At 43.3% G+C, this 27,697-nt stretch overlaps 1 protein-coding gene across 1 annotated transcript in view; it reads right to left on the bottom strand.

Annotated features, from left to right (window-relative positions):
• The window catches only part of LOC115464520 (vomeronasal type-2 receptor 26-like), a 52,260-nt gene extending 33,094 nt beyond the window's left edge, over nucleotides 1-19,166 (bottom strand). The window contains exons 1-2 of the mRNA XM_030194884.1: nucleotides 18,904-19,166; nucleotides 11,278-11,569 (exon numbers count right to left, since the gene is read on the bottom strand). Of these exons, the coding sequence (XP_030050744.1) occupies nucleotides 11,278-11,569; nucleotides 18,904-19,166 (555 nt within the window). The remainder of the gene's footprint in view (nucleotides 1-11,277; nucleotides 11,570-18,903) is intronic.
• Between the last annotated feature and the right edge of the window lie 8,531 nt (nucleotides 19,167-27,697).

Below are 27,697 nucleotides of genomic sequence, written 5' to 3'. Positions count from 1 at the left end.
TGCCCCGCCCCCTGACAGTACTGAGTGGTGGGGATGCCCCAGACATAAAGATCAGTTCATTAATTTTATATTTTATGCTTTGTTATTAATCTGGGTGTACCTTTTCATGCAGTGGGTGTTTTATGTTTTTTTGAAAATCTTAATTTAGAGAAATCTATAGGTTTTTACTCTTTATGTATTTCAAACTATTCGTTTTAACATCTATGTGATTGAGATAAAATATCCTATATAATAATTTGCACCTCCAACGTTCTACGTCTGGATGACTGGGTTCATAACATCCATAACCACTCATTGCCCTGCCCTCGTGTCAAAACGTAATGACGTCAGAGGGCGGAACAGTGAGAGGGAAGGGAAGCCAGCGCCAGCCAGCCAGAGAACGTTCAGGTACAAATCGAGGGGAGGAGAGAATTGTCCCCCTCCTTCTCCCCCTCTCCTCTGAGTTCCAGGCTACTCCCTCTCCTCTGAGTTCCAGGTCCCCCTCTCCTCAGAGTTCCAGGTCCCCCTCTCCTCCGAGTTCCAGTTCCCCCTCCCTCCCTCTCCTTCGAGTGCTTGTCCAACTTGCGCTGGCCGCCCTCTTCTCCCAGTCCTCCACCTGCCCGTCACCTTCCTGCGTACCGCCTAGAATTTAAAAGTTCTTACCTCGAGGTCCGGTGGCAGCAGTGAAAGGCGAGCAGGACCGGCGCTTCAGCCCGCCTTCCCTTCTCTCTCAGCTCTGCCTCTGGTCCCGCCCTCATTGCAGAAACAGGAATGAGGGCAGGACCAGAGGCAGAGCTGAGAGGAAGGGAAGCAGGCTGAAGCGCCGTGCCTGCTCGCCTTTCACTGCGCTGCCACCCGAGGTAAGAACTTTTACATTTTGGGTGGCACGCAGGAAGGCGACGAGCAGGTGGAGGACTGAGAGAAGAGGGTGGCCAGTGCAGGTTGGGCTAGCACTCGTAGGAGAAGGAGGGGGGCCTGGAACCCGGAGGAGAGGGGGCCTGGAACTCGGAGGAGAGAGAGGAGGGCCTGGAACTCAGAGGAGAGCAAGGGGGGCCTGGAACGGATGAGAGGGAGAGAGGGGGGAGGGAGGGGGCCAGGAACTCGGACGGAGGGGAGGGAGAGGAGGAGAGAGGGAGGGGAGCCTGGAACTCAGAGGAGAGGGAGGGGGGCCTGGAACTCGGATGAGAGGGGGGCCAGGAACTCAGAGGGAGGGATATGGGGAGGGAGGGAGGAGGCCTGGAACTCGGAGGAGAGGGGGGGCCTGGAACTCAGAGGAGAGGGGGTGCCTGGAACTCGGAGGAGGGAGGGGGCCTGGAACTCGGGTGAGAGGGAGGAGGGGAGAGGGAGGGGGGAGAGGCGGGTGGGAGAGGAGGGGAGAAGAGGGTGGCCTGGAACTCGGAGGAGAGGGAGGAAAGGAGGGGGGCCTGGAACTCGGAGGAGAGCCAGAGGGGGGCCTGGAACTCGGAGGAGAGAGAGGGAATGGGGAGGGGGAGGCTGGAACTCGGAGGATGAGGAGGGCCTGGACTCAGAGGAGAGGGAGGAGAGGGAAGAGGGAGGGGAGAGGAGGTGGGAGAGAAGGGGGAGAAGAGGGTGGCCTGGAACTCGGAGGATAGGGAGGGAGGGGGCCTGGAACTCAGAGGAGAGGAAGGGAGGGGGGCCTGGAACTTGGAGGGACAGCGGGGGGCTGGAACTTGGAGGAGGAGAGGAGGGATGCCTGGAACTCGGAGGAGACGGGGGGGGCCTGGAACTCAGAGGAGAGGGGAGGGGGGCCTGGAACTCGGATGAGAGGGGGGGGAGGGAGGGGGCCAAGCTTGAACTTGGAGGATAACCTGTTAGCGACCGTTTCATTTGTGTGAGAAACGGGCCTTTTTACTAGTATATATATATATATATATATATATATATATATATATATATCATCACATGATAACAATAAAACAAATGAACAAGTGCCCACAGAGCCCCCATTTTATGTATATACTAGTAAAAAAGGCCCGTTTCTCACACAAATGAAATGGCGCTAGCAAGGTTTTCCTCGGAGTGTGTATGTTTGATAGAGTGTGTGTGTGAGAGTGACTGAGAGAGAGAGAGAGTGAATGTGTGAGTGTGTGTGTGTGACAGAGAGAGAGAGTGAGTGTGGGTGCGAGTGTGTCTGTGAGAGAGTGTGTGTGCGAGAATGAGAGTGTGTGTGAGTGCATATGTGAGCCTCAGTGAGTGTGAGAGAGTGTGTTTCACACAGTGTGTGTGAGACAGATAGAGTGTGAGAGAGTATATGTGCGATACACAGACTCTCTGTGAGAGCGAGAGTGTATGAGATCGAGAGAGTGTTTGAGAGTGACTGTGTGACACATAGAGAGTGAATGTGATACAGTGTGAGACATAGAGTGTGTGGTAGACAGTGTATGAGAGTGAGAGAAAGACACTGACTGTGAGAGAGAGAGAGAGAGAGAGAGAGAGAGAGAGAGAGAGAGTGTGACAGAGATACCTCCCCCCCTCCCTCTCTGTGGTCTCAGGACTCCCTCCCCCCCCTCCTCTCAGTTCTCTGGACCTCCTCCCCTCTGGTCTCAGAACCCCCTTCCCTCTCTGGTGTCAGGACCCCCTCCTCCCCTGTCTCAGGACCCCATCCCCCTCCCCCTCTCAGGTCTCTGGACCCCCTCCCCTTTGGTCTCAGGACCCCCCTCTGGCCTCAGGACCCCCCTCCCTTCCCTGATCTCAGGCCCCGGCCCTGCCGCCCTCGCCGCCACGCCCCCCCCTCGGTTGCCGCCGCTCACCCCTCCACCCCCTCCAGGGTGCCACCGCTCCTCCTCCCCTCAGTCGCCGCAGCCAGTGCTCCCCCCTCCTCCCCGGTCACCACCGCTTCCCCCCTCCGTCCGACGTCAGCTCAGCTGCCATTTCCGGCCACTGCTGCTTCTCCTGTTGAGCAGCAGCAGCGGCCGATACAAAAAAAAAAAAAAAACAAATTAAACCTGCAAAAATGCTTTTAAAAAGGAAGTGGGCACCGCAGGCAGCCATCGGCTGTCAGCTCTGCAGCCACTCCTCCTCTCACCTCTCAGGTCACTGCCCCTGGAGTAGAACCCCGGGGTGAGCGGCAGCGACCTCGGGGGGTGGGGGTGGCGAAGGGCTGAAGCTGCTCCTCCAACATTCCAATGTTACGAACGCAGCCAGAGACGTTGGGAGTGCAAATTATTATATATATATATATACCCACACACACACACATCTATCTATATCTATATACATGGAAGTGCAAAGTGCTGCATGTAGCAAAGAGGAATCCAAACTTTTTGGGTTCTGGTTGTCTGTTCCAATAGTGAGCCCTTGGGCCATCATTGGCTCTGAACCCTGAAGGTAGGGGAATTCCAAGGATGGCAGACAGTCACCTCCAGAACACATTGGATACTGGATATCCAGCAGAAGAACTACAGAGATTAAGGCTGGAAATCAGGAGACTGGAACTCCGGAACACAGCTGTGGCCTGGAAGACAGAAACAGCTGCGGACTGGAACTCAGGGACAGAACTGCACTTTGGAACATAGGATTAGCTTCAGATTGGAACTCACGAACAGTGCTGTGCACTGGAACACAGAACAGCTGCAGAATGGAACTCAGGAACAGTCAAAGACTGGAATTCAGGAACAGCTGAAGACTGGAGCTTAGGAAAAGCAATGGGGCCAAGCAACTCATAGCAGAAAAACAAATGTTGCAAAGGCAATGCATGAGTGAACAATGGTTACTTATAAGGGCCCTCTGATGATATTATGGTCTCTGGTGCCCGAGAATTAGGCTAGAATGCTGAGGCATCGGAGTGAGGCTTGGAACACAGGGAAACGCAGCAGCAGAAGCATCAGTGCAGGGAGGAGACAGTCCAGAGAAGCAAGGGAACCTGGCCACAGGAAGCAAAGGTGAGTCTGGACGTGGGGGCGTGGCCATGGCTGTCACACAAACTATAGCTACAGTGATGCAAGGATCCACATAAAGAGTCACTGTACAGGAACAGGATCTAGGTGTCATTGTTGATGTGTTGAAAGCCTCTGTTCAGTGTGCAGCAGCATCTAAGAAAGCTAATAGAATGTTAGGAATTATTAGGAAAGGAATGGAAAATAAAAATAAGAATGTATCGCTCCATGGTGTGACCGTACCTTGAATACTGTGTGCAACTCTGGTCACTACATCTCAAAAAAGATATAGCAGAATTAGAAGATACAGCGAAGGGCACGGAAATTATAAATTGGAGAAAATATTTCTTCACTGAATAGGTAATTAAACTCTGGAATTTGTTGTCAGAGAATGTGGTAAAAGCAGTTAACTTAGTGGGGTTTAAAAAAAGGTTTGGACACTTTCCTAAAAGAAAAGTCCATTATTCATTAGGATAAGCAACATAAAATCTGTTTTACTGTTCTGGGATCTTGCCAGGTACTTGTTACCTGGATTGGTCACTGTTGGAAACAGGATACTGGGCTTGATGGACCTTCAGTTTGTCCCAGTATGGCAACGTTTTATGTTCTTAAGAAATAAATAGAAAATTGTGCTTTTTATGGCTGTGTTAAAAATGGCCTTTGTGCTCAGAAATGACCTGCATAAGGGCATGCTAAGGCCATTTGTTACCACTGCTTAGTAAAAGAACTACTTAGTTTCAAGTGATTATATATATAGTTAGTTAGCAATTCTATCCCCCTTCTTTCTCCATTTGGTTCCTTGATGCTCATCATTTATTTATTATTTATTTAATTGCATTTATATCCCACATTTTCCCACCTATTTGCGGGCTCAGTGTGGCTTACAATACATTGTAAATAATGGAAATACAATTTGTTACAATTCAGTTATGGATTACATTGTGAGAAGTTAAGCGAAGACAGAATCAAGGTATCGTTAGGGAATAGGACGAGGAAAAGAACAATGGGACAATAGAAAGAGACAACGGGCAAGTAATAGCGTAATAGTACCTTGGCAAAAGAACATTTGGTATAACATTTTCTGTGAGTGAAAATGAAAACTCCTTCTGTGAGTGAAGGTTTAAGTGTGATAAAATTACGGGGGATGAGAGTTCAGAAAAGAATGTATTGGTGTATTTCTGGGACAGTGAGTGTGGACTTCATGTGTATTGATCCTTGCAGTAAATTTTATCAAAGAGATGAGTCTTCAGTAGTTTGCGGAAGTTGGTTAGTTCGTGGATTGTTTTCAAGTTGCGTGGTAGTATATTCCAGAATTGCATGCTTATGTAAGAAAAGGTTGATGCGTGCAGCGCCTTGTATTTTATGCCTTTGCAATTAGGGAAGTGGAGGTTAAGAAAAGTTCGAGATGATCTTTTAGCGTTCCTGGGTGGTAGGTCTATTAAGTCAGACATGTAGGCTGGAGCTTCACCGTGAATAATTTTGTGGACTAATGTGCATACTTTAAAAGTAATGCGTTCCTTAAGTGGGAGCCAGTGTAGCTTCTCTCGTAAGGGTTTTGCACTTTCGTATTTTGGTTTTCTGAAGATGAGTCTGGCTGCTGTGTTCTGGGCTGTTTGAAGTCTCCTCAGTATTTGCTCTTTCCAACCTGCGTATAGTGAATTGCAGTAATCCAGATGGCTGAGTACGAGGGATTGCACTAGGTTGCGGAAGACGGATCTTGGGAAGAATGGTCTTATTCTTTTCAGTTTCCACATGCAGTAGAACATCTTCTTGGTTGTGTTGTTTGCATGGGTTTCAAATGTTAAATGGCGATCGATAGTGACTCCAAGAATTTTTAAAGTTTCTGAGATTGGAAGGTTTAGTTTTGGTGTGTTTAAGGTGGTGAATTCATTCGTGTTGTATTGGGAGGTGAGTATTAGGCATTGAGTTTTTTCCGCGTTTAGTTTCAATCGGAATGCATCTGCCCAGATGTTCATGATGTGTAGACTTTGGTTGATTTTGTTGGATATTTCTTTGATATCTTGTTTGAAAGGGATGTATATTGTTACATCGTCGGCGTATATATATGGGTTGAGGTTATGATTTGATAGGAGTTTTGCCAATGGGATCATCATTATGTTGAAAATGGTTGGTGAGAGGGGTGATCCTTGCGGTACTCCACATTCAGGTGTCCATGAAGCGGACGTATTTGAGCTTGATGTGACTTGATATGAATGCAGGGTTAGGAATTTAGTGTTGCCATCCCCCAGATTTGTTCATTTTGAACCCACTAGGGCATCTGCACTCTTTTTCTTGCATCAAGTCTCTGGAATGACCCACCACCACATATTAGAGCTGAGCTTTCCCTTCCTAAATTCAAAACCTTATTGAAATGGCATTACCTTTAATTGGCTTTAATCTTCCATCATAAGGGTGGCACCCAGTGCAACCTGTATGGACCTGCTGAGTTTAAAATGCAATAATGGAAGAGAAAAAAAGAAAAATATAAACATTTTTTCTCTTTTCTTGTCCTATATAATAATTCTCACCTCCAACGTTCTGAGGGTGCCTGGAACCGTGGATCATTCGAAAGTGGAGTAGATCATCCCACTGATTGGCTGCGTCTCGGATGGCATCACCAGCCCGACACACAGCAACAAACCGCGACCCAGGCAGGGGGAGGAGTAAGCAGGGGGAGGAGTATCCCTACTCCTCCCCCTGCCTAGGAATCGCTGGCAGAGCATGTGGAGCAAGCGGAGCATGTGGAATTGCATCGAGAAGGGGGAATTGTGGGGAAAAGCCCACATCGGGGAGAAGGATACGGATGGGACACAGCCTGGGTGGAGACAGAGATGGATGAGGGCACTCCGCAGCACAAAGAAAAGAGGGGCGAGGTAGCGACTCTCACCAGTTACTGGCGCTCTCTTCCAGGATCACATCCACATAGCGAAAAGGAGGAGGGGTGGAGACAAGGAGATCTGAAGCGCAGTAGATTCAGGGGTGGAGCCAAAAAAGACAAAAGGGAGAAAAAAGAGGAGGGGGTGGAGCCACAGGAGAACTGAAAACAGCGGGGTGGAGTCAGGGGCGGAGCTACAGGTCCCGAGTGAATAGAGGATGCGACATAGGACTGAAAATGACACGGCTGAAAAACCTGGACCCTGAGAGATTAAGATTCTGTCAGACTACAGTGCGTTCAAATCTGATATTGTCCTTTGTGAAAGATCAGAAAATGTAGTATGATCATCGCCTAAATTCTATCTAAAATCATTAAAAACATCTCTCTACATATAAAATACTCAAGTCACAACAATTAGTTCATTGGACCAGAGAGGGGGGAAGGGGGGTCCCTAAGAACACAGAGACGAGGGAAAGGGGGGTCCTCAAAGAGGGGGGAGGGGAGGACACTCACTGTCTCACATACACACTCGCACACACTCATTCTCAAAAACACACACTCTCACACAGACACACTCGCAACCACTTCCACTCTGTAACACACACACACTTGCACATTCACTCTCTCTCTCTCACACAGTCACTCTCACAGAAACACTCTCTCAAACATACACACTCCAAGGGAAAACTTGCTACCGCCCGTTTCATTTGCGTAAAAAAAGGGCCTTTTTTACACACTGTGCCATGGAGAAACAAGATCTTTATCACTCACACCCACACTCTCCCCTCCCACCCCCCATAATACACAAACTCAAAAAAAAGAAAATCAAGATCTCAATCACTCACTAAGACACACACACACATTCCTCCCAAACAACACCACAACATCACCCACAAACTCTGCCATGGTGAATCAAGATCTCTATCTCTTCCTCACACCCACACACTCCCCCCCTCCCCATCACCCACAATAAATACACAAGTTCCAACATGCAGAATCAGTATCTCTCACTCACACACCCACACACAACACAAAGAAAAAAGCACAGGAAACCAATACCTTGCATAATACAACGTCAATTATTCATTACCATGACAACACATTTCTCCTAACAAACCCTTACAAAACAATAATTGCAGGAAGCCAATACCTTGCTAGCGCCCGTTTTATTGGTTTTAGAAACGGGCCTTTTTTACTAGTATTGTATAAGTGTGTTTTTTTTCTATCTTAAATGGAGTTCCTTTTCATTTTTATATTACATTTTGGAAACTGCTTTGGCGTCCTCCTCCTACTAATCATTTCTATAGCGCTAATAGACGTACGCAGCGCTGTACACATTATACGTAGGTACTTTCTCTGTCGTTAGTGGGTCACAATCTAAGGGCCCTGTTTACTAAGCTGGGTTAGAGGCTTGCTAACCTTTATAGCAAACGCTAACCATGTAGGCACCCATAGTATTTTTATGGATGCCTACACAGCGTGCGCTAATTTTTACCACATGCTAAAAACATTTGCGCAGCTTAGTAAACAGGGCCCTAAGTTTGTGTACCTGGTTGAAGGGCCCTTTTACCAAGCTGTGGCAGCTGATTTTTGCCACGTGCTGAGGCCCTTTTTACCACAGTGTGTAAAAAGGCCAAAAAAAATATGGCTGTGTAGTAACTTCACACTTGCGGTGTGGTCATTTTGGTGGGGAACACTTACTGCCACACATTGAGGTGGCAGTAAGGGCTCCCGTGCTAACCCAGCAGTACTGCCTGATTACTGCCAGGTAACCCCTGCACTAGAAAATCAGGCCTGACTTTCTGTAGCACCAGAAATGGTGTGCACTTGGAGGGGGGGGTGGAACTACTTTCTGTTCCTGCATTAGGCTGGCAGTAGTTTCAGTTTGCCACATGCCAATTCCTTTACTAAAGGGCCCCCAAGTGACTTGCCCAGGGTCACAAGATGCTGCTGTGGGAATTGAACCCAGTTCCCCAGGATCTCAGTCAGCTGCACTAACCATTAAGCTACTCCTCCAAAATTATCTATTCAACCCTTAGGAATTTTTCCTTAAAAAGGCATTTGGGTGCACTATTGTTTTACTTGTACTGTATCTTCAGTTGCAACAACATAAAATAAATAAATAAATAAATAAATAAATAAAGCACTTAGATGGCCAACACCATCATCACTGACTGCATAAGTGTTTTTAAATGTTAAATCTAAATATTCATCAGCCATTCCTTTAATACTCAGATAATGCTCCCAGCCAAGTAGTCTCAAATATCAGAAAGTACTCTAGTACCCTAGACCAGGGGTCCGCGGGGTCCAAAACCCAGCCTGGTTTTCAGGATTTCCACAATCCAATGGAAGCAGTGAATATAAATAGATCTCATACATATTCATTGTGGAAATCCTGAAAACCAGGCTGACTGTGAACCTCAAGGACTGGATTTGAGGATCCTTGCCCTAGACTTGCAAAACCCTATGAGCCAAAGAGATCAGTCACTTGTTTGGGCAGCCAAAGGGTGCAATATTATGTGAACACTTTTAGGAGGCAAGGTTGAGAAAGGATGTAGAAACTGCAGGTCCAAAGGGAATTTTGGACCCCTGAACTTACAAATAAAATTTTGAAGGGTTTATTATTTATTTATTTGTAGCATTTGTATCCTACATTTTCCCACCGATTTGCAGGCTCAGTGTGGCTTACATTTGCCGTAATGGCGGTTGCCATTTCTGGGTAACAGAATTACAAAAGGCATTGCATTAAGGTGCATACATACATGGTAAAGAAAAATACGTTATGGTATTGCATATTAGTTCCTGAGTGATAGATTGGGTTGTAACATACATTAGGTCATCGACTATAGAGAGACCATAATCGACATAAGGATTAAAGTGGTAGTGCTTGATCATTATTAACAAAGAGGTTATTCATTCATTTTTTATGCACGTCCACTAAGCGTGCCGGAATTGTACACACATACACCATTACCATTACGATTCCCTAATGTGGCTGTGCTACATGAACTCTATCTTACCACAACATCACTTTGTATTTGTTTACACCGGAGTCTGTAACGCCTCTCCAGTACTATGTAAGCCGCATTGAGCCTGCAAATAGGTGGGAAAATGTGGGATACAAATGTAACAAATAAAATAAATAAATTACCGCCCAGTTAACGTGTGAGACTTTACCACTAGGTCAATGAGTAGTGGTAAGGTCTCGGGCCCAAAATGGTTGTACGCCAATTTTTATTTTACCACATGTCCATCTTCGTCCTCCACAAAAAAAGGTCTTTTTTGAGGTGCGCTGAAAAATGGACCTGCGTGCGTCCAATATACATATCTACACCAGCGCAGGCCACTTTTCAGCACACCTTAGTAAAAGGACCCCTAGATTTTCTACTGCTGTACTGTAAGTAAGTCACTGTTTGATGGATGTTCATTAACTACAATTAAATATTTCTTTTAGCAAAAGTAGCAACCATTTTTATTTTTTCTGGCCTCTTTTTTTGTCTCTGCAAATTTGGTAACCCTATATTCTCACCCTAACTTCACACTTCAACCTGCTCATTTTAGCTGCAGGAACAAGCTCATATGTGGTGAAAGTGTGTGTACGTTTACCTATTTTGAAGAGATAGTTTTCAACCATCCCTATCTGGCCACGTTAATCCATTTCAACAAGGTTAGCTTGGTTTGAAAATTGGTCATTTATCGACTAATTTTTTTAAATTATGGATTGTTGATGTTAATCGAAAACAAAAACAAAAAAAGGGGTGGGGAAAATAGGCTCTATTCAAACAATGGGGCAGACGTATAAATTAGTTAAAACAATGATTTTTATTGTGAATAGGTGACTCAACACAGCCGTGTTTCGGCGCCGTAGCGCCTTCCTCAGGAGTCTTCCGGAAGTGTTTAAATCTTTGGGGTGATTGGCACACTGGGGAAAAAACACTAGGGGATACACAATCCTTTCTTCCAAAGGAGTATTCAATGGTTAGATGGGTAACACTCAGGAAGATAATGGCATAAAGAAATGCACAGTTCCTCCTTGAGAGCGAGCGAGTGGCGATGCTTTTTTTTCGGATGTGCAAATATTCTTGAGACTTTTGCATCGCCACTCACTCGCTCTCAAGGAGGAACTGTGCATTTCTTTATGCCATTATCTTCCTGAGTGTTACCCATCTAACCATTGAATACTCCTTTGGAAGAAAGGATTGTGTATCCCCTAGTGTTTTTCCCCAGTGTGCCAATCACCCCAAAGATTGAAACACTTCTGGAAGACTCCTGAGGAAGGTGCTACGGCGCTGAAACACAGCTGTGTTGAGTCACCTATTCACAATAAAAATCATTGTTTTAACTAATTTATACGTCTGCCCCATTGTTTGAATAGAGCCTATTTTCCCCACCCCTTTTTTTCTTTTCGCTTTTTAGTCCTGTGGGGATCAAGTGCACCTCCACACTCCGTGTGGGTTTTCTCTGACTTGTTGATGTTAATCTTCAGTAAGCACAACTGACTGGTCAGACCATTCTTTGGACTCCTACCTGTGGATAGCGGTAGATGCCTGTGATTTGTGCCATGGAGTAAGTTGTATCTGAATTCAAGTCTCCAATGAAAGCCGCCAAGGTTCCTTTCTTACCACAGTTGTAATTAGGGACTGGTACTTGACTCCCAGATAGTATGCTCAGGGTGCCATATAAGGCTTTAACTTCCCAGGCACATGAGTCATAGATCTGATATCCCAGAGTAAGATTCGGTAAGAGGTCAGCATTTCTATTTATCTCCTCCACTGTGAAGTGAAAAGCCATGAGGTGTCGAAAATAGCGAAGAACATAGCTGTGGAAACGGAAATATGTTTTATAACATTGTCGGGACAAACTGATTCAGAAATACCAAGATGATACATAGACATCATTTTGTAACATTACTTATCATATCAGTCATATCAGTCAATATTTTGTTACATTGAATGGATTATCATTTATTACATTAATTTATTCCTATGTTTTTTATGCATCTAGTTTTATATATTCACTTTCAACCATGCCATTTGTCTATTTCTATTTTTAATGTAACAAATAATTGTCTAGTGTATCATATGATTTTTTTTATTTAACATGTATATTTTTTAATGTACCATTACTTCTAATGTATTATTATTTTATTTTTATTTTTTTAATAATTTATTGTACTATATATATATATATATAGACCCCTAACACAGACCTCAGGGCCGAAACACGGTCCATGTCGGGTCATTTGATTTTGAATAAGGAATCTCATGCCACCCATTGTCCACTTCGCTGTTTCATGCTTGTGTCCCAGTGTCGTGTGAAGTGAGTCCTCCTTGGTTTTGATCTATCCTTCTCTGTAAAACACTCAAGACTGATATTCTTACTCAAACATCAGAAACTAAGGGCAGCTTCTATTAACATATCCCAATATACAATTATGTGTTAGTCTGTCTCTATGCCCCCACTGTAGAGTCATCTATATTTTACTATAGATTAGCTGAAACTTTGCTGGCAGACTGCTCTTCATTTATGATTTTAGGTGGAAACTTTGGTCTCTCCTTGGTTCTGCTATTAGAAGATCCAAAGTACATTATAAAGCAGGGAAATAATGGCATATACTTCAGGCATGAAAAGGTGAGATGAGACTACTGGATGTCTGGAAAATTCAGCATCTGACTCATATAGATTACACATTTTATTCTATTCCTCATAATATCCACAGAAGGAATGGCCACTTTTTTTGTCTTTTTAATATAACATCAATACAAAATTGAATTAGGATAGTGAGCCATATAGCAATAATATATGGACATGAAATAAATTCAAAAAATTAAACTAAATTACAGCTCAATGTGGTCCACTAAAATGATAGCGGGGATGGGACGACTTCCCTAAGAAAGACTAAGGAGGCTAGGGCTTTTCAGCTTGGAGAAGAGACAGCTGAGGGGAGACATGATAGAGGTATATTAAATAATGAGTGGAGTGGAACAGGTGGATGTAAAGCATTTGTTCACGCTTTCCAAAAATACTAGGACTAGGGGGTAAATTTAAAACAAATCGGAGAAAGTTTTTCTTCACCCCACGCATAACTAAACTCTGGAATTCGTTGCCGGAGAACGTGGTGAAGGTGGTTAGCTTGGCAGAGTTTAAAAAGGGGTTAGACGGTTTCGAAAAGGACAAGTCCATAAACCACTACTAAATGGACTTGGGAAAAATCCACAATTCCAGGAATAACATGTATAGAATGTTTGTACGTTTGGGAAGCTTGCCAGGTGCCCTTGGCCTGGATTGGCCGCTGTTGTGGACAGGATGCTGGGCTCGATGGACCCTTGGTCTTTTCCCAGTGTGGCATTACTTATGTACTTATGTACTTATGCACTTGGAGAGGAGGACAAGAATCCCAATTACTCCGAGGAAGCAGAAATTTAGAGAAGCTACATAAAATAATAAATCGACAGGGTGAACATTCATTCATTATAGCTCTTAAAGACTGAGATAATTCAAACTCCACTAACAGCAGCTCCTTTGCTTCTAAGAAAAACTGCAGTTGAGATGCTTCATAAAATATATATAGGTATGATTGTCTAGGTGAACTTTACAAGGGGATGCTCAAAGCAGTTTACAAACTAAAAATTTAAAGAAAGATCTCCATTAATTTAAAGAAAAGCAAGGGAAGGAGAAGGGAGTGTAACAGTCTTGTCAATGCGCTATACCTCTGCCAAGGGCTAGGTAAAAAGGAGAAGTGGGAATCCAAAGAATCCCACTACAAGGGCCAATAGAGTTAGACAAGGTGAAAGCTAACTAAAAAAAAGGTAAGTCTAGAGGCCAGTCCTAAATTTCAAATAAGAAAGTTTTTTTACAAAGATTGGGAGGCAAATAATTCCATAGGGTAGGTACCACACAGAAAATAGCAGAATTACATGTAGACTCAAAATTGAGAATGATTTGCCAATGGAATTGCTAAGTGGCACTAATAGGCAGTGAGCAAAGCATGAACAGGGTAATAAGGGATGACAGGTAAAATGGTGAATGAGCAAATAGTATCTTGTGTGATAGAATGAGAATCTTAAACTGAACCTTGAAGAATATAGGAAGCCATTATAGGAAGTCTCTGGCTGTCTTCAAATCTAGACTTAAAGCCCACCTCTTTGCTACTGCTTTTGACTCCTAATCATGACACTCTTACTCAGTACCCTCACTTATCTCCCCCACCACTGCAATTTCCCCACCCCTAGCTGTCTGTTCGTCTGTCCAATTTAGATTGTAAGCTCTGTTGAGCAGGGGCTGTCTCTTCATGCTCATTTGTACAGCGCTACATAAATCTAGTAGCACTATAGAAATGTTTAGTAGTAGTAGTGCTGCTGAAGAAAAGGGGTAACATGATCAAACTTCCTTGCATAGCAGTAGATATGAATAGCTGTATTTTGTATTGACTGAAGATGCTTAAGCCACGCTGAAGTAAGACCTGTGTAGATATCATTGCAGTAGTCTAGTTAAGATAGAACTGCAGCATAGAAATAGCCATATTGGCAGTAGAGTCAAAGAATTTGCAAATACAATGAAAACGTCGCAAAAATAAAAAACAGAATTTGGAAACATGGGTGATGTGATCATCAACATGAAGCTGTTGGTTCAGATAGGCATCCAAATAATAAAAAAAGAGGTGACCAAAGGGATTAGCCTACCAGAAAGTAGGAGGGGAGAGGGTAGAAGCCGAAACTGAATGACCTGTTAATCATTATGCATCTTTGAAGGGTTTAGAATCAGACAATTTTCTGATACCAGGAAGAGACTATCTAGACAGGATTGAATAACCTAAATTAACCCAAATGCAGAAGACAATGCTAGCTGTTCCTATGACGGAAGAAGAAATTATATCAGCTATCAAACGTTTGCCCGTTCATTAAGCATTTGGCCATGCTGGACTGTCTGCAGAGTTTTACAGGGGATTTTCTGGTCTTGCTGTCCTGCACTTACAATTAATATACAATAGACGTTTAGGGGATGGTAACCTTGAGGGCACTATGGCTGAAGCAAAGTGGTTTTGGCTAAACCAAGTAAAGATCCTATGCTGATATGCTAATGTCACTTATAAATGCTGACTGCAAGGTTTATCCAAAGATTCTTGCAGTACATTTAGGTAAAACACTATACACTCACTGGGAAAGAACAAACAAGCTTTATGCAGGGTAGGATGTTGGTAAATAATGCAAGACTTTTTGGGGAATTTACTATCTGTCACACAACACCAAGATGTACCTGAAATTTCTCTCCTTGCACACTGAAAAAGTTTTTGATAACATACAGTAGTGATATCTTTTCAAGGTAATGGAAAAGATGACATTTATATTCAGATTATATGAACCCTATATATGATTGTTACTGCAATAGTGTATGTTAATGCTCTCCTCTCCTCCTCAATACAGTTACACAATGGCATTAGACAAAGGTGCCCTATAGAACTGTTATTGTGCATAATACAGAAGGACCTTCATATTACTTTTATTAAATATAGAAATCCAGAAAGCTATATTTCTATATATACAGATGATGTTTAGCTTTTCAATACATAAAAATCTATTATAAAAGTAGACCGATACACATATATAAAAAACAAAGAAATAATTTATTCAAACCAAGATAAAAACAGTACCCGACGTGGCCACGTTTCGCCCTCAGGCTGCGTCAGGGGTAAAACTACAAATAAAAACATAAAAATAGTAATAACATCATCTCAAGCTATATATATATATATATATATATATATATATATATATATATATATATATATATCATCTCAAATATATAAAAAGTCATAACAGCAAATGATAAAATAAAGTACAATAAATGCATTGCACATTCAAAAGTAAAATGGAGGAGGAGATAAGACAAGCCACTTTCCAAACATATAAAAGCGTGATCAAAGTATATATAGTCATTAGAACATATATAAAACGATGAATGGATTTGCTCAAATCCAATAATGTATCAATACATACCTAAAAATCAGGGGTGATCAACATACCCCTTCAAAAAAAAAAAAAAACCTAAAACAGAATTAAAAAGATATACATTAATCCCATCTTGATCAGCCCAATTCTATGCCAACACATGTATCACAAACTCTACATCTCACCAGTCGGCTCAATTAATTATCAAAATTCTCATCATATCATCAATTGACTGTATTTCATGGTGTCAAACATTCAATTACTCACTGTTATAAATCTTCTACAAATAGACCACCTTGAATCCTAAATCTTTATCAGCCTTATCTGTAACATCATCAAAAGACATGACTGCATAAATGAAACTAACTTTCAAAAACCCATAACTCATTTTATAGTAAATATACCTGTACATCTGCTTTACTCCATGCTGCCATTTCCCATAACGTCACATAGATTAAAGCTGACTACTTGTCAGCAGACACTGCTCTGGACATTCAATACCCTAGTAGCGCTCTAGAAATGTTAAGTAGTAATAGTAAGTAGTAATAGTAACTTTGCCATTTTACCTGGCATCATTGTCAGACTCACTGGTCTGTCTGTAGTTACTTCTGTGACCCCTGGAACTCCTTTTTGAAAACATGCATTATAATGGCTAAATTGTACTGAGCGATATCAAAATTTAAATGAAGAAAAAGATAACTGACGATTAGTTCCCTCTCTAAACAGAAAAATAGTGATCATACACCACGTGTTATCATATTCAGGAAGTAAAAATCATCTCTCTGTATCTGTGTGTCATTCTTATTACATCCAACGACCATTGGAGAGACTGAGAAACTTTAGCTTGGTTTTGGACCATCCCGAATGACCATCCTGAGTTTCTCTCAGTCTCTCCAATGCTCATTGGATGTAATTAAAATGACAGGCACAGGTGCAGATGGTAACCGTACCTTCTAGCTTTATTCAGGCTGACAAGAAGATTTTTATTTTATTTATTTATTTGTAGCATTTTCCCACCTATTTGCAGGCTCAATGTGGCTTACATTATGCTGTAATGGCGATCGCCATTTCCGGGTACAGATTTTCGAATGGTAGTACATTTCTGTCCATACATACATGGTAAAGAAGAGTACATTGTGGTTTTACATACAAAAAATTTTGCATTAAGGTGCATACATACATGATACAGAGGAATGCATTATGGCATTGCATAAAGGTTTCTGAGTGATATAATGAATTGTAACATAGGTTAGGTCCTCGACTATAGAGATGTCATTTTCAATTTAGGAAATAGATTACTTTATAGCAGTGGGGTTAAACAGTCAAGCGAGAAGAGTTCAGTTTTGTCTAGTTCATGTAGAGTCTATTTATTTTGTATTTAGGATGGATCATTATGGTAAGACTTCTTGAACAGGTTACAAAACAAAAGAAAAACCATAGGATTCTATAATTGGATTTGGAGGTTTTTTTAGATGAGTCAATGATCGAACATAGCCCACCCAAGGAAGACGGTAATCCATAGTTCTTTTGGAACATTGCCTTGGTTTCGGCACTAACTGAGACTCTTTTTCCTCCGCCCCATAGATACAGAGTGATGATTTTTACTTCCTGAATATGCTAGCAGGCGGTGTTTGATCACTATTTTTCTGTTTAAATTGTACAGAGAAAATACAGAATGATAATACTCTCTCAGGATTCTTTTCCTGCACCTGGAACCTGCTGCATTCAAGCAGATGTTTGTCCACTGGCCTACAGCCTGTCTCCAAAGTGTTTCCTTACAGTACTACTACTACTACTATTTAGCATTTCTATAGCGCTACAAGGCCTACGCAGCGCTGCACAAACAGAAGAAAGACAGTCCCTGCTCAAAGAGCTTACAATCTAATAGACAAAAAAATAAAGTAAGCAAATCAAGTCAATTGATGTGTACAGGAAGGAGGAGAGGAAATTGAAATTGAATCAGTGACTTAAGGAAATTGAATCAGTGACTTAAGGATTTCTCAGTTTTTTTTTCTACAATCATCTGCTTTAGAAGCAGATCTATCAAAGGACCTTTAAGCCATCAAAGGTTTGCCTTGCCGTGAGCTGTTCAATCCACTCTGGCCCATCTCAGCATCTGGATTTGCACAGTCCATTTTAGACTCTCTCATCCTTTCCCTTTTTTATTCCTACCCTGTTCCTTTTACCTTATCTAATGTAATTGTAATTGATTCCTGTATATTGTAAGCCACCTTGAGTCTGCTTAATGTGGAAAAAAGTGGGGTATAAATGTTCATAAATAAATAAATAAAAGTTTAGTTTAGATGATTGAATTTGATGAACTGCCTACATAAGGTCGTATCAAAGCGATTTACTATTTAAAAATTTTTAAAGAATAATTAGAAAATTAGAACTACTGCCAGGGTTGAAGCTTTGATGATTAGCACTATTGCTCACAAGCTTCAAACTTGTGCTATTTCAACTTTTTTTGTGTGTGTCTATTTGTTACTCAGAGACAGACTAATTAGGGAATATTAGAGAAAATGTATCAAACCTGACTCTTCTGTATCTTTTGTCTTTGATTAAAACCAGGGCTTATCAAGCCTGTCCTGGGGGCTTTCAACCAGCTGGGGATGGTCCAAAACCAAGATAAAGTTTCTCAGTCTCTCCAATGGTCGTTGGATGTAATAAGAATGACACACAGATACAGAGAGATGATTTTTACTTCCTGAATATGATAACACGTGGTGTATGATCACTATTTTTCTGTTTAGAGAGGGAACTAATCGTCAGTTATCTTTTTCTTCATTTAAATTTTGATATCGCTCTGTACAATTTAGCCATTATAATGCAACGAATAAACATTAGATATGTTTGCATACACTGGGATCTCAATTTTTGCAAATTTATTTCATATATATTCGTTGTGGATATCCTGAAAGCCCAGGACTTAGTAGGAAGTAAGGACATTGCCCTTGGCGTAATGCACGCATCAAGAAAACCACTAGCAGTAAATTTGAGAGATCAAAATCATACCCAACATAAACATCCTCTGGCTTAAAATTAAGGATTTTATTCCTCTCATAGAGTGCACGAAATAGACCATTTGGTGACATTATATCTAAGAAGAGACACCAGCCCCAAGAAACACTGTCCTTCCTTAAATAATTATCAACTGATAGCCACAGTATATGTACTTAGATGTACTGTTTCAGAGGTTACTTACAACAAGCATTCTTTAGCCATGCCACCATATACTCCATAGGGGTTTACAGAATTTAGAGGTGTTGGAGAATTCCTGAAGTATTCTAGGTCAAAGAAACCACGGTGCATGTGGAGCTGTAAGATTCCTCCAAGGATCAGGTCACCTTCCTTAAAGTACCCTGGCAAGTCTCCGTTGTCCTTCAAGAAACAGCTAGGGCTGCGGCTTGGTGCTTTTTCTGATGGGTAGGAAGCAGTGAGTAAAATGATAGTAAGGATGATCAGCATGGCTCTCCCCAGGATCAGGTTTTGCAAGGCTGGAGTACTAATGCTATTGTTGATTATGATTGAGCCAGATGATAGTCTTGAAATATCCTATCATTCACCCTGATCTTGGTGTGACTGACAGATTCCTATTCAGAGGAAGGCTGGCAGAGCAGCCTCTTATAAAGTGTCTGGAAAAACAACAGGTATTCTCTCTGTGATTCCAAACAAGATGTAAGTACCATGAAATGATGTTATAGCAAAGCCTAACAAGGCCCTAGGAGAACCTCAATGTACATAATTATCATGATAAGCCGCTATTAGTCTTACCCTTCTGGTGTGTATTGTAGTGGTGGTGGGGGGTGGTGCAGAGGGATCCCAAAAACATAAAAAACATGTTTATAATCAGAACGTTTAAAGAAACTGGGACAGATTGCTGTTTACCTGAAGTTCAGGACTGGAGCAACTTTTCTGGGGAGTGGGGTAAGAGGGGAACATCGGTGATGTGCAAAAATAATTCTGACACCTTTTGAAGTTTCCTGCTTGGATTATGTCGTCCCTAAGAAGAAATTTTGTACTGCACATTCAGACATCTAGAATGTGGAATATATACATACACAATCATTTTAAACATATACAGTCACATAATTAGATATGTAGAGAGTCATTTTCAAAGGTTTCACTACGGTTAAACAGTTGTGTAGTGCCATAAAGGGGGAGGAGCATGGACAAGGCATATGCATGTCCATCATGTAAGCTCGTTACATAGAATACTGTTAAGTAACAAACTGAGGACTAGATTATACGGTGCCTAAAAAGTCGGCGCTGAAAAACGAGCTTAGCGCTTTCCTATAAACCTCGCCTCAGAGGTGTAGCCAGACCTTGAGGTGGGAGGGGGCCAGAGTCCAAAGTGGGGGGGGGCACCTTTTGGTCCAGCACCCCCGCTGCCCCCCCACTCCCCACTGTAAATATCTTGGCTGGCAGAGTCCTCCACCCCTTCCAGCGGAAGCCTTTGTCCAGCACTGTGCCCTGCTCTGTCTTCCCCTCACATCCAGCATGCTCGTTTTAATTAAATTGAGCATGCACGCATATTCAGTTTCACTAAAATGAGCGTGCTGGATCGTGAGGGGAAGAGAGAGCACGGCAGGCAATGCTTCAGCTTCAGCTGGTGGGGGTTGGGGATCTCCGCCAACCAAACCAGGGGCCCAGAGCAAATTTGGGATGCCCAGGCCCATGTGGTCCCCCGTAGCTATGCCACTACCTCGCCTAAAATTTAGTTGTGACCATTTATGCTAACTAAAACCTTTGTGTAAATGCCCATGCCTAACAGGCACAGATTGGGCTTATTCTATAACACTGCGTGTAAATTTTAGGAATGCCCATGATCCGCCCATGGCCTTCCTATAGCTACGCCCCCTTTGGAGATCCACACAATAGAATTTACGTGCACCACTTCATAGAATACGCTTCATAAGGTGTGCGTGTAAAGTCTAATTAGTGCCAATAATTGCTTCTTAGTGGCCAATTATCAGTGCTGATTGGCTTGTTAATCAATCAATTAAGTTGCATGTGCAATTTGGTTGCACGGACAAAATTGCGCGTGTAACTTTAGTCACCATATATAGAATCCGGGGTAAAGTACAGCATTTAGGGTCCCTTTTACCAAACGACGGTGTCACGTCTGTGGCCGTGACCACCCTCAGCCTTACCTTCTTTCTGGGGGTCAGCAGCTCTGCTGGCTTCTGTCTGTGTTTGTGTTTGTCTTGTCTCTAGTCTCTGTGCTGATTGCTTCACTAGACCTCACCTGTGTGGGCTATGCCTCTCTAGGGAGCCAGCATCTAAAATGGCTGCCACCGGCTCTGTGCCAGCTTCCAAGATGGCTCCTGCTTGTCTTTCCTGTGGGCTCACTTCCTATGTGTGTCAAGCCTCTGTTGGGGTCAGTGTACTTCCTGCTTCTGTCCTACTGCTGGTGACTCATCAGTGAGAGCCTTCATAAGGAAGTGCTGTGCTTGCAGTCAGTGCCTTTGCATAAGTGTTATGCTCTTAGGCCAGGTCAGGTTAGTAAGTGTCTGCTGCACTACTGCTTAGCCTCTTTCTGGGTTCCAGCCCAGTTTCTTTCTGTGTCTGTGTCTCTGTTGTCCTTCCGTGGGGGTTCTTCCCTGCCGCTGTCTGTCTGTGGACTGTGGGTCCTTCCTGGCTTACCCTGTGTTGGGGTGAAGCCTCTGTTCCTGGCTTACCCTGTGTTGGGGAGAAGCCTTTGTCCAGGTTTGTTCTCTGTCTGTATGCGAAGCCTCAGCCTTTGTGGGTTCCCCAGTCAGTGTGTGGAACGGCTGTGGCTTCAGACCCTTGGCCTGCTCTTCCTGGTTACTCTGTTTGCTCTGCTGCCTGCCCAAGACCCTTGGCCTGTTATTCCTGGTTTGCTGTCTTTACCCTGAACCCTGCCTTGCCTAGCCTGTGTGCCTACCCTGCTTGTATATCCTGAGGGTATATCCTGAATCCTGTATCTGTCTGGCTAGTGTGTTTTTCCTGGGTGATTATTCCTGTATCCTGTCTCCACCTAGCTAGAGGGTTTACCCTGTGGGTATTCCCGGATCCCCGTTCTGCCTAGTGTATTGCTGCCCTAGTCCTTGCTCCTGTTAGCTTCTGTACGCCTTGTGTTCCTTGGTCTGTCTTCTGGGTCTTGCTAGTGGCTGTGCAGCCACACTGTCTGAGTCTAGTTCCGTGCCTTGTCGCCCTCGTGTATCCCAGACCCGGGGTGGGTCCTCTGGATCTTCAGTTCCTGCCTTATCCTGCAAGTCCTGCCGGCCGCCTGCACTTCGGAGCTCAACTCCGGAGGAACGGTGGCTAGGTGCAGGTGAAGCTGTTCCTGTCTCATCTGTTCTAGTGCCTGCCTTGTACTACTCCAGTCCAGAGTTCCAGTACTGCTCTTCTGTGTTTCCAGTCCCGAGGTGGTCTTGCCTGCCGCTGTCGCTCCTCGGCAGTGGCCCAAGGGCTCACGAACTCCAGTCCTGCCTCGAGGATCTGACAGAATGCCAAGGCCCTCGAGAATGCAACAGGCGGTAAAAGGTGACCCGCGGTGGCATCGGTGAGGCCACCTTTTACCTCAGTGGTCAAAAAGGGCTTTTTCCAATTACTGCCAGAGCCCTTACTACCTCCAATTTAGGAGATGATGAGGGCTCTGGTGGAAACCCAGCAGTAACCGGGCATCTCCATTACTGCTGGGCACACCTACTCCCCGCCCACCGTCGATAGAAAATTAAGCCAGAAGAACCGGAACTACCACTGGGCTCCTGTGAGAGCCTAGAGGTAGGGGCGATTCACCATGCGCTACCCTAGCAGTAGCTCTACTGCTGGTTGGTGAAAGGCCCCTTAGGTACTTGTAAATGTCAACTTATGCTACTATTCTATAATAAAATCCGTTATAGAATTTATGCGTTGTGTGCTGCGTCGTGGCTCACAACTATTTCTACCCTTTAGAGAATTACATCCTATGTATCGATGAGATAGGAAGCTCTGCACACAGTTTTAAAATTGTGCCCTTAAATTGAAAATTTAAAAAAAAAAACCTTTTATTTTTACTCATTTTATACCATCTTCACTTCTTTCATCTTCTGGCTTTTCCTGATTCATTCCCCTATTTTTTAACACTTTACTTTTCTTCTATGACTATTCTTTTGCCACCTCTCCCTTTCCTTCCAGTTGAAACTGTTTCTCTTACTCATAGCTTCTTCTTATCTCTCCTCTCTGCCTTGCTTCCATCTACCCATCAGCACATCACACCTTTCATTCTTTTTATATCATGCATTTTTACTTGTCAGTGTGCAGCAGCAGCCAAAAAGCAAACAGGATGCTAGGAATTATTAAGAAAGGAATGCAAAATTAAACCAAGGATATTATAATGCCTCTGTATCACTCCATAGTGCGACCTCACCTTGAGTGTTGACTTCAATTCTGGTTGTCCTATCTCAAAAAAGATACAATGGAATTAAAAAAGGTTCAAAGAAGAGTGACCAAAATGATAAAGGGGAATTCCTCTCATATGAAGAAAGGCTAAAGAGGTTAGGGCTCTTCAGCTTGAAAAAGAGACAGAAGAGGGGAGATATGATTAAGGTCTACAAAATCCTGAGTGGTATAGAACGGGCAGAAGTGAATCAATTTTTCACTCTTTCAAAAAGTACAAAGACCAGGGGATCCTCAATGAAATTACATGGAAATAGTTTTAAAACAAATAGGAGGAAATATTTTTTCAGTCAAAGAATAGTTAAAGCTCTGGAATTTGCTGCTAGAGGATGTGCTAACAGCGGTTAGTGTATCTGGGTTTAAAAAAGGTTTGGACAAGTTCCTGGAGGAAAAGTCCATAGTCTGTTATTGACATGGATATGGGGAACATAATTGTTTGCCCTGGAATTGGTAGCATGGAATGTTGCTACTATTTGGGTTTCTGCCAGGTACTTGTGACCTGGATTGGCCACTGTTGGATGAAGAACACTGGGAGAGATGGACCATTGGTCTGATTCAGTATGGCTATTCTTATGTTCTTCTTATTCATGTATAATCCATCTTAAACTTTCATTCCCTGTCTCTCACTCCTACCCCAGCAGTTTCTTACCATCTTTCGACTTTTGTCTCTCCTTTTCTCATAACCATTCCCAGTTCTGTCTGTCTGTCTGTCTGTCTGTCTGTCTCTCTCTCTCTCTCTCTCTCTATCTATCTATCTATCTTCTGGGGGACTAAAAAACTGGGCATCCAAATGGCAGATAAAATTAAAAGTGAACAAGTGCAAAGTGATGGCAGCAGTGTAAAACCACCTGGAGAAATAAGATGAAAGATTGGTGTTCTATACAGCTTTGTTTTAGTTTTCAGTGACTAAGGTTATAAAATATCACCATCAGATTGAAATTAGATAGAAATTCCCAGTTTGCAATTTTTAAAAGCAATGAGCAAAACCAATAGAACAATATATGCATTCAATATACACTTCTCCATGCCTTCATTAAAGTCAGCTAATGTTTCTAAAGGCCATCCAGAGTTTATCCCTATTTACAGAATCAAAGACTTATGTTCAATCTAAAAATACAACATAAAAATCTAGGTTGGGCTTGTTTCATTTCTCCAGTAATTGTCTGGCTGTAAATGACATGACTGATTATGGTTAATCTACCAGCACAAATGTCATATTGACTGGTCAGGAATGACATCGTTGGCTCATTTTGTCAAACTGTGCAGAAAGACACAGACCAGGATTTGGGCTGATACGAAGAGCAAGACAACACCACAATGACTGTCTCCTTTACACTTTCACATTTGAAAGTGTGAATTATATTTGTCCTATAAGTCTCAAGCTATTTTTTCTTTTGCTAAATGTGGTTAAAGAACTGTCTTGGCATGTCAAGCAACAGACTATCTTCACTGGGTGCTTTTACAGATGAGAGCTTCTTGATGGCATTCAGTATTTCATTTTGCCTAAAGATTAATCCTCACACAAAATATCAGGTGGAAAAGTTATTTGTGCCCTTCATAAGTACATAAGTATTGCTACACTGGGACAGACCAAAGGTCCTTCAAGCCCAGCATCCTGTTTTCAACAATGGCCAATCCAGGTCACAAATACCTGGCAAGATTCCAAAAAAGTTCAATATATTTTATGCAGCATATCCCAGAAATAAGCAGTGGATTTTCACCAAGTCACTTTAATAATGTTCTGTGGACTTTTCCTTTAGGAAGCCATCTAAACCTGTTTTAAACCCCGCTAAGCTAACCGCCTTTACCACATTCTTTGACAATGAATTCCAGAGGTTAATTACATGTTGAGTGAAAAAATATTTTCTACGATTTGTTTTATATTTACTACTTTGTAGCTTCATTGCATGCCCCCTAGTCCTAGTATTTTTGGAAAGAGTAAACAAATGATTCATGTCTACCTGTTCCACACCACTCATTATTTTATAGACCTCTATAATATCTCCCCTCAGCCGTCTTTTCTGCAAGCTGAAGAGCTCAAGCCGTTTCATCCTTTCTTCATAGGAAGTCGTCCCATCCCCTTTATCATTTTCATCACCCTTCTCTGTACCTTTTCTAATTCCATAATGCCCTTATATTAAGACAGAGTCCTATATATTAGTGCATACTGACATTATCCCCCGGATTCTATATAGCGCGCCTAGCGTTCCATGCTGAATTCTAAGATTATTCCATAACAACGCATGTAACTTAATTGGCTTAACAAGTTAATCAACATTGATAACAGCACCTAACAATCAATAATGAGTACTAATTGGCAATAATTAGAATTTACACACACAACTCACTAACGGGCTCATTTTCGAAAGAGAAGGGCGCCCATCTTTCAACATACATCGGAAGATGGGTGTCCTTCTCACAGGGTCGTCAAATTGGTATAATTGAAACCCGATTTTGGACGTCCCCAACTGCTTTCTGTCGCTGGGATGGCCAAAGTTCAAGGGGGCGTATCGGAGGCGTAGCAAAGGTGAGACTTGGGCGTGCCTAACACTTGGACGTCCTTGACCCATAATCGAAAGAAACAAGGATGTCCTTGATGAACACATGGATGACTTTACCTGGTCGTGTTTTTCTTATGACCAAGGCACAAAAAGGTGCCTGAAATGACCAGATGACTACTGTATAGAATCGGGGATGCCCTCCCCTTACTCTCCCAGTGGTCACTAACCCCCTCCCACCCTCAAAAAACATCTTTAAAAATATTGTTTGCCAGCCTCAGATGTCATACTCAGGTCCTTGACAGCAGTATGCAGGTCCCTGGAGCAGTTTTAGTGGGTGAAGTGCACTTCAGGCAGGTGAACCCAGGCCCATCCCCCCATACCTGTTACATTTGTGGAGGAAACAGCGAGCCCTCCAGAACCCACCACAAACCCACTGTACCCACATCTAGGTGCCCCCTTCACCTGAAAGGGCTATGGTAGTAGTGTACAGTTGGGGTAGTGGGTTTTGGGGGTTGGGGTTGGGGGGCTTAGCACACAAGGTAATGGAGCTATGTTCCTGGGAGCAATTTCTGAAGTCCACTGCAGTGCCCCCTAGGGTGCCCGGTTGGTGTCCTGGCACGTCAGGGGGTCCAGTGCACTACAAATGCTTGCTCCTCCCATGACCAAATGGCTTGCATTTGGTCGTTTCTGAGATGGACATTCTTGGTTTCCATTATCGCCGAAAATCAGAAATGACCAAGTCTAGGGATGTCAGACTTGTGAGTTCTTGTACCATGTAGAGCGCAGCTGAGCCCGGTACTCGGACCAGGTTCTGCTTGGCTGCTGGACAACCCTGGGTTTCACCTGCATTGGCCGCCGTTCCCCAGAGGTTGAGCCCCTAGGTGCGGGCGGCCTACAGGGTTTCCGAGACGGAGCAGGAAGCGGGGTGGTGAATATAACGACCAGACAGGCAGCAGGCAAGAGAGTGATCCAGGTACAGGCAATGTTAACAGGCAGGCAGCAGGCAGGGGAGTAATCCAGATATAGGCAATGTCAATAGGCAAACAACAGGCAAGAGAGTAATCCAGGCACAGGTAAGTCAATAGGCAGGCAGCAGGTCAAGAGAGTAATCCAGGTACAGGCTAAGTCAGTAGGCAGGCAGCAGGCAAGAGAGTAATCCAGGGACAAGCAAAGTCAGCAACGAGGGACAAAGTAGAGAAGAAGCACACTACTGAGCAGGTAACACCTACTTAAGTAGAAGCTGAAGCATGGAGTCCAGGAAGAACTCAGCTGATAAAGTGCTGGCGTCTGACATCAGCAAGGACCAGCAGGGAGAAGGAGCATAGCCATAGGACAAGAGCAGGGGAAGGAGGAACCAGAAGACCAATAGGAGAGAAGCGAGGGAAATCAGGCAAAGCAATCAAGGAGCCTGTCATGCTTCACACGAAACACTGGATAGTGAGCCCTTGGGCTACTGCCGAGGGACGGCAGCAGCAGGAGGAACACCCACTGGGAACAAGGCGGAACCCAGACAGACCGGTACCTTCTGGACTGGAGCAGCAGGACCGGAACAGAAGCCACAGCAGAGAGCAGGAAGATAGTACACAAACCCAGCAGAACTGTGAGCAGGCAAATAAAGGCAAGGTCCAGATCCAGGCAAAGGTTCAAAGGCAGGCAGCAAGCAAAGTCAAAGTCCAGGTCCAGGCAAAGGTTCAAAGGCAGAGATTAGGCAGAAACTGAAAGTAGCAAGGAAGCACAGCAACAAATAATCGCAGAAGACACACCTCTGAGGACCTCTGTTGCAAGGCTAGGGAAGCTTCCAGGTGGTTAATAAAGACCAACAGCCAGGGAGGTCACCAGGTACGGAAACAGCTTAGTTCCAAAAAGTCTCAATACCAACTGGCAGGCTAGGCCTATACTTGTGAATATCTAGTTAAAATTATTTGCTAGAGAAAGAAACCTTTACAGAGAACTTTTGCAAGAGTTTTCCTTTTAGGTACCAAGATAAGCACTGTGTTCAGTTTCTGTCATTCAAACCACTGTGACTAATTAAAGAAAAAGGTTCAAGTGGCAAAAGAGGAGAACCTACTAATAACATTAAAACAATAATAATAA

This window comes from Microcaecilia unicolor, chromosome 3 (assembly GCF_901765095.1).
Source record: "Microcaecilia unicolor chromosome 3, aMicUni1.1, whole genome shotgun sequence".
Lineage (NCBI taxonomy): Eukaryota > Metazoa > Chordata > Amphibia > Gymnophiona > Siphonopidae > Microcaecilia > Microcaecilia unicolor.
This window is presented reverse-complemented; position numbering and strand designations above follow the sequence as displayed.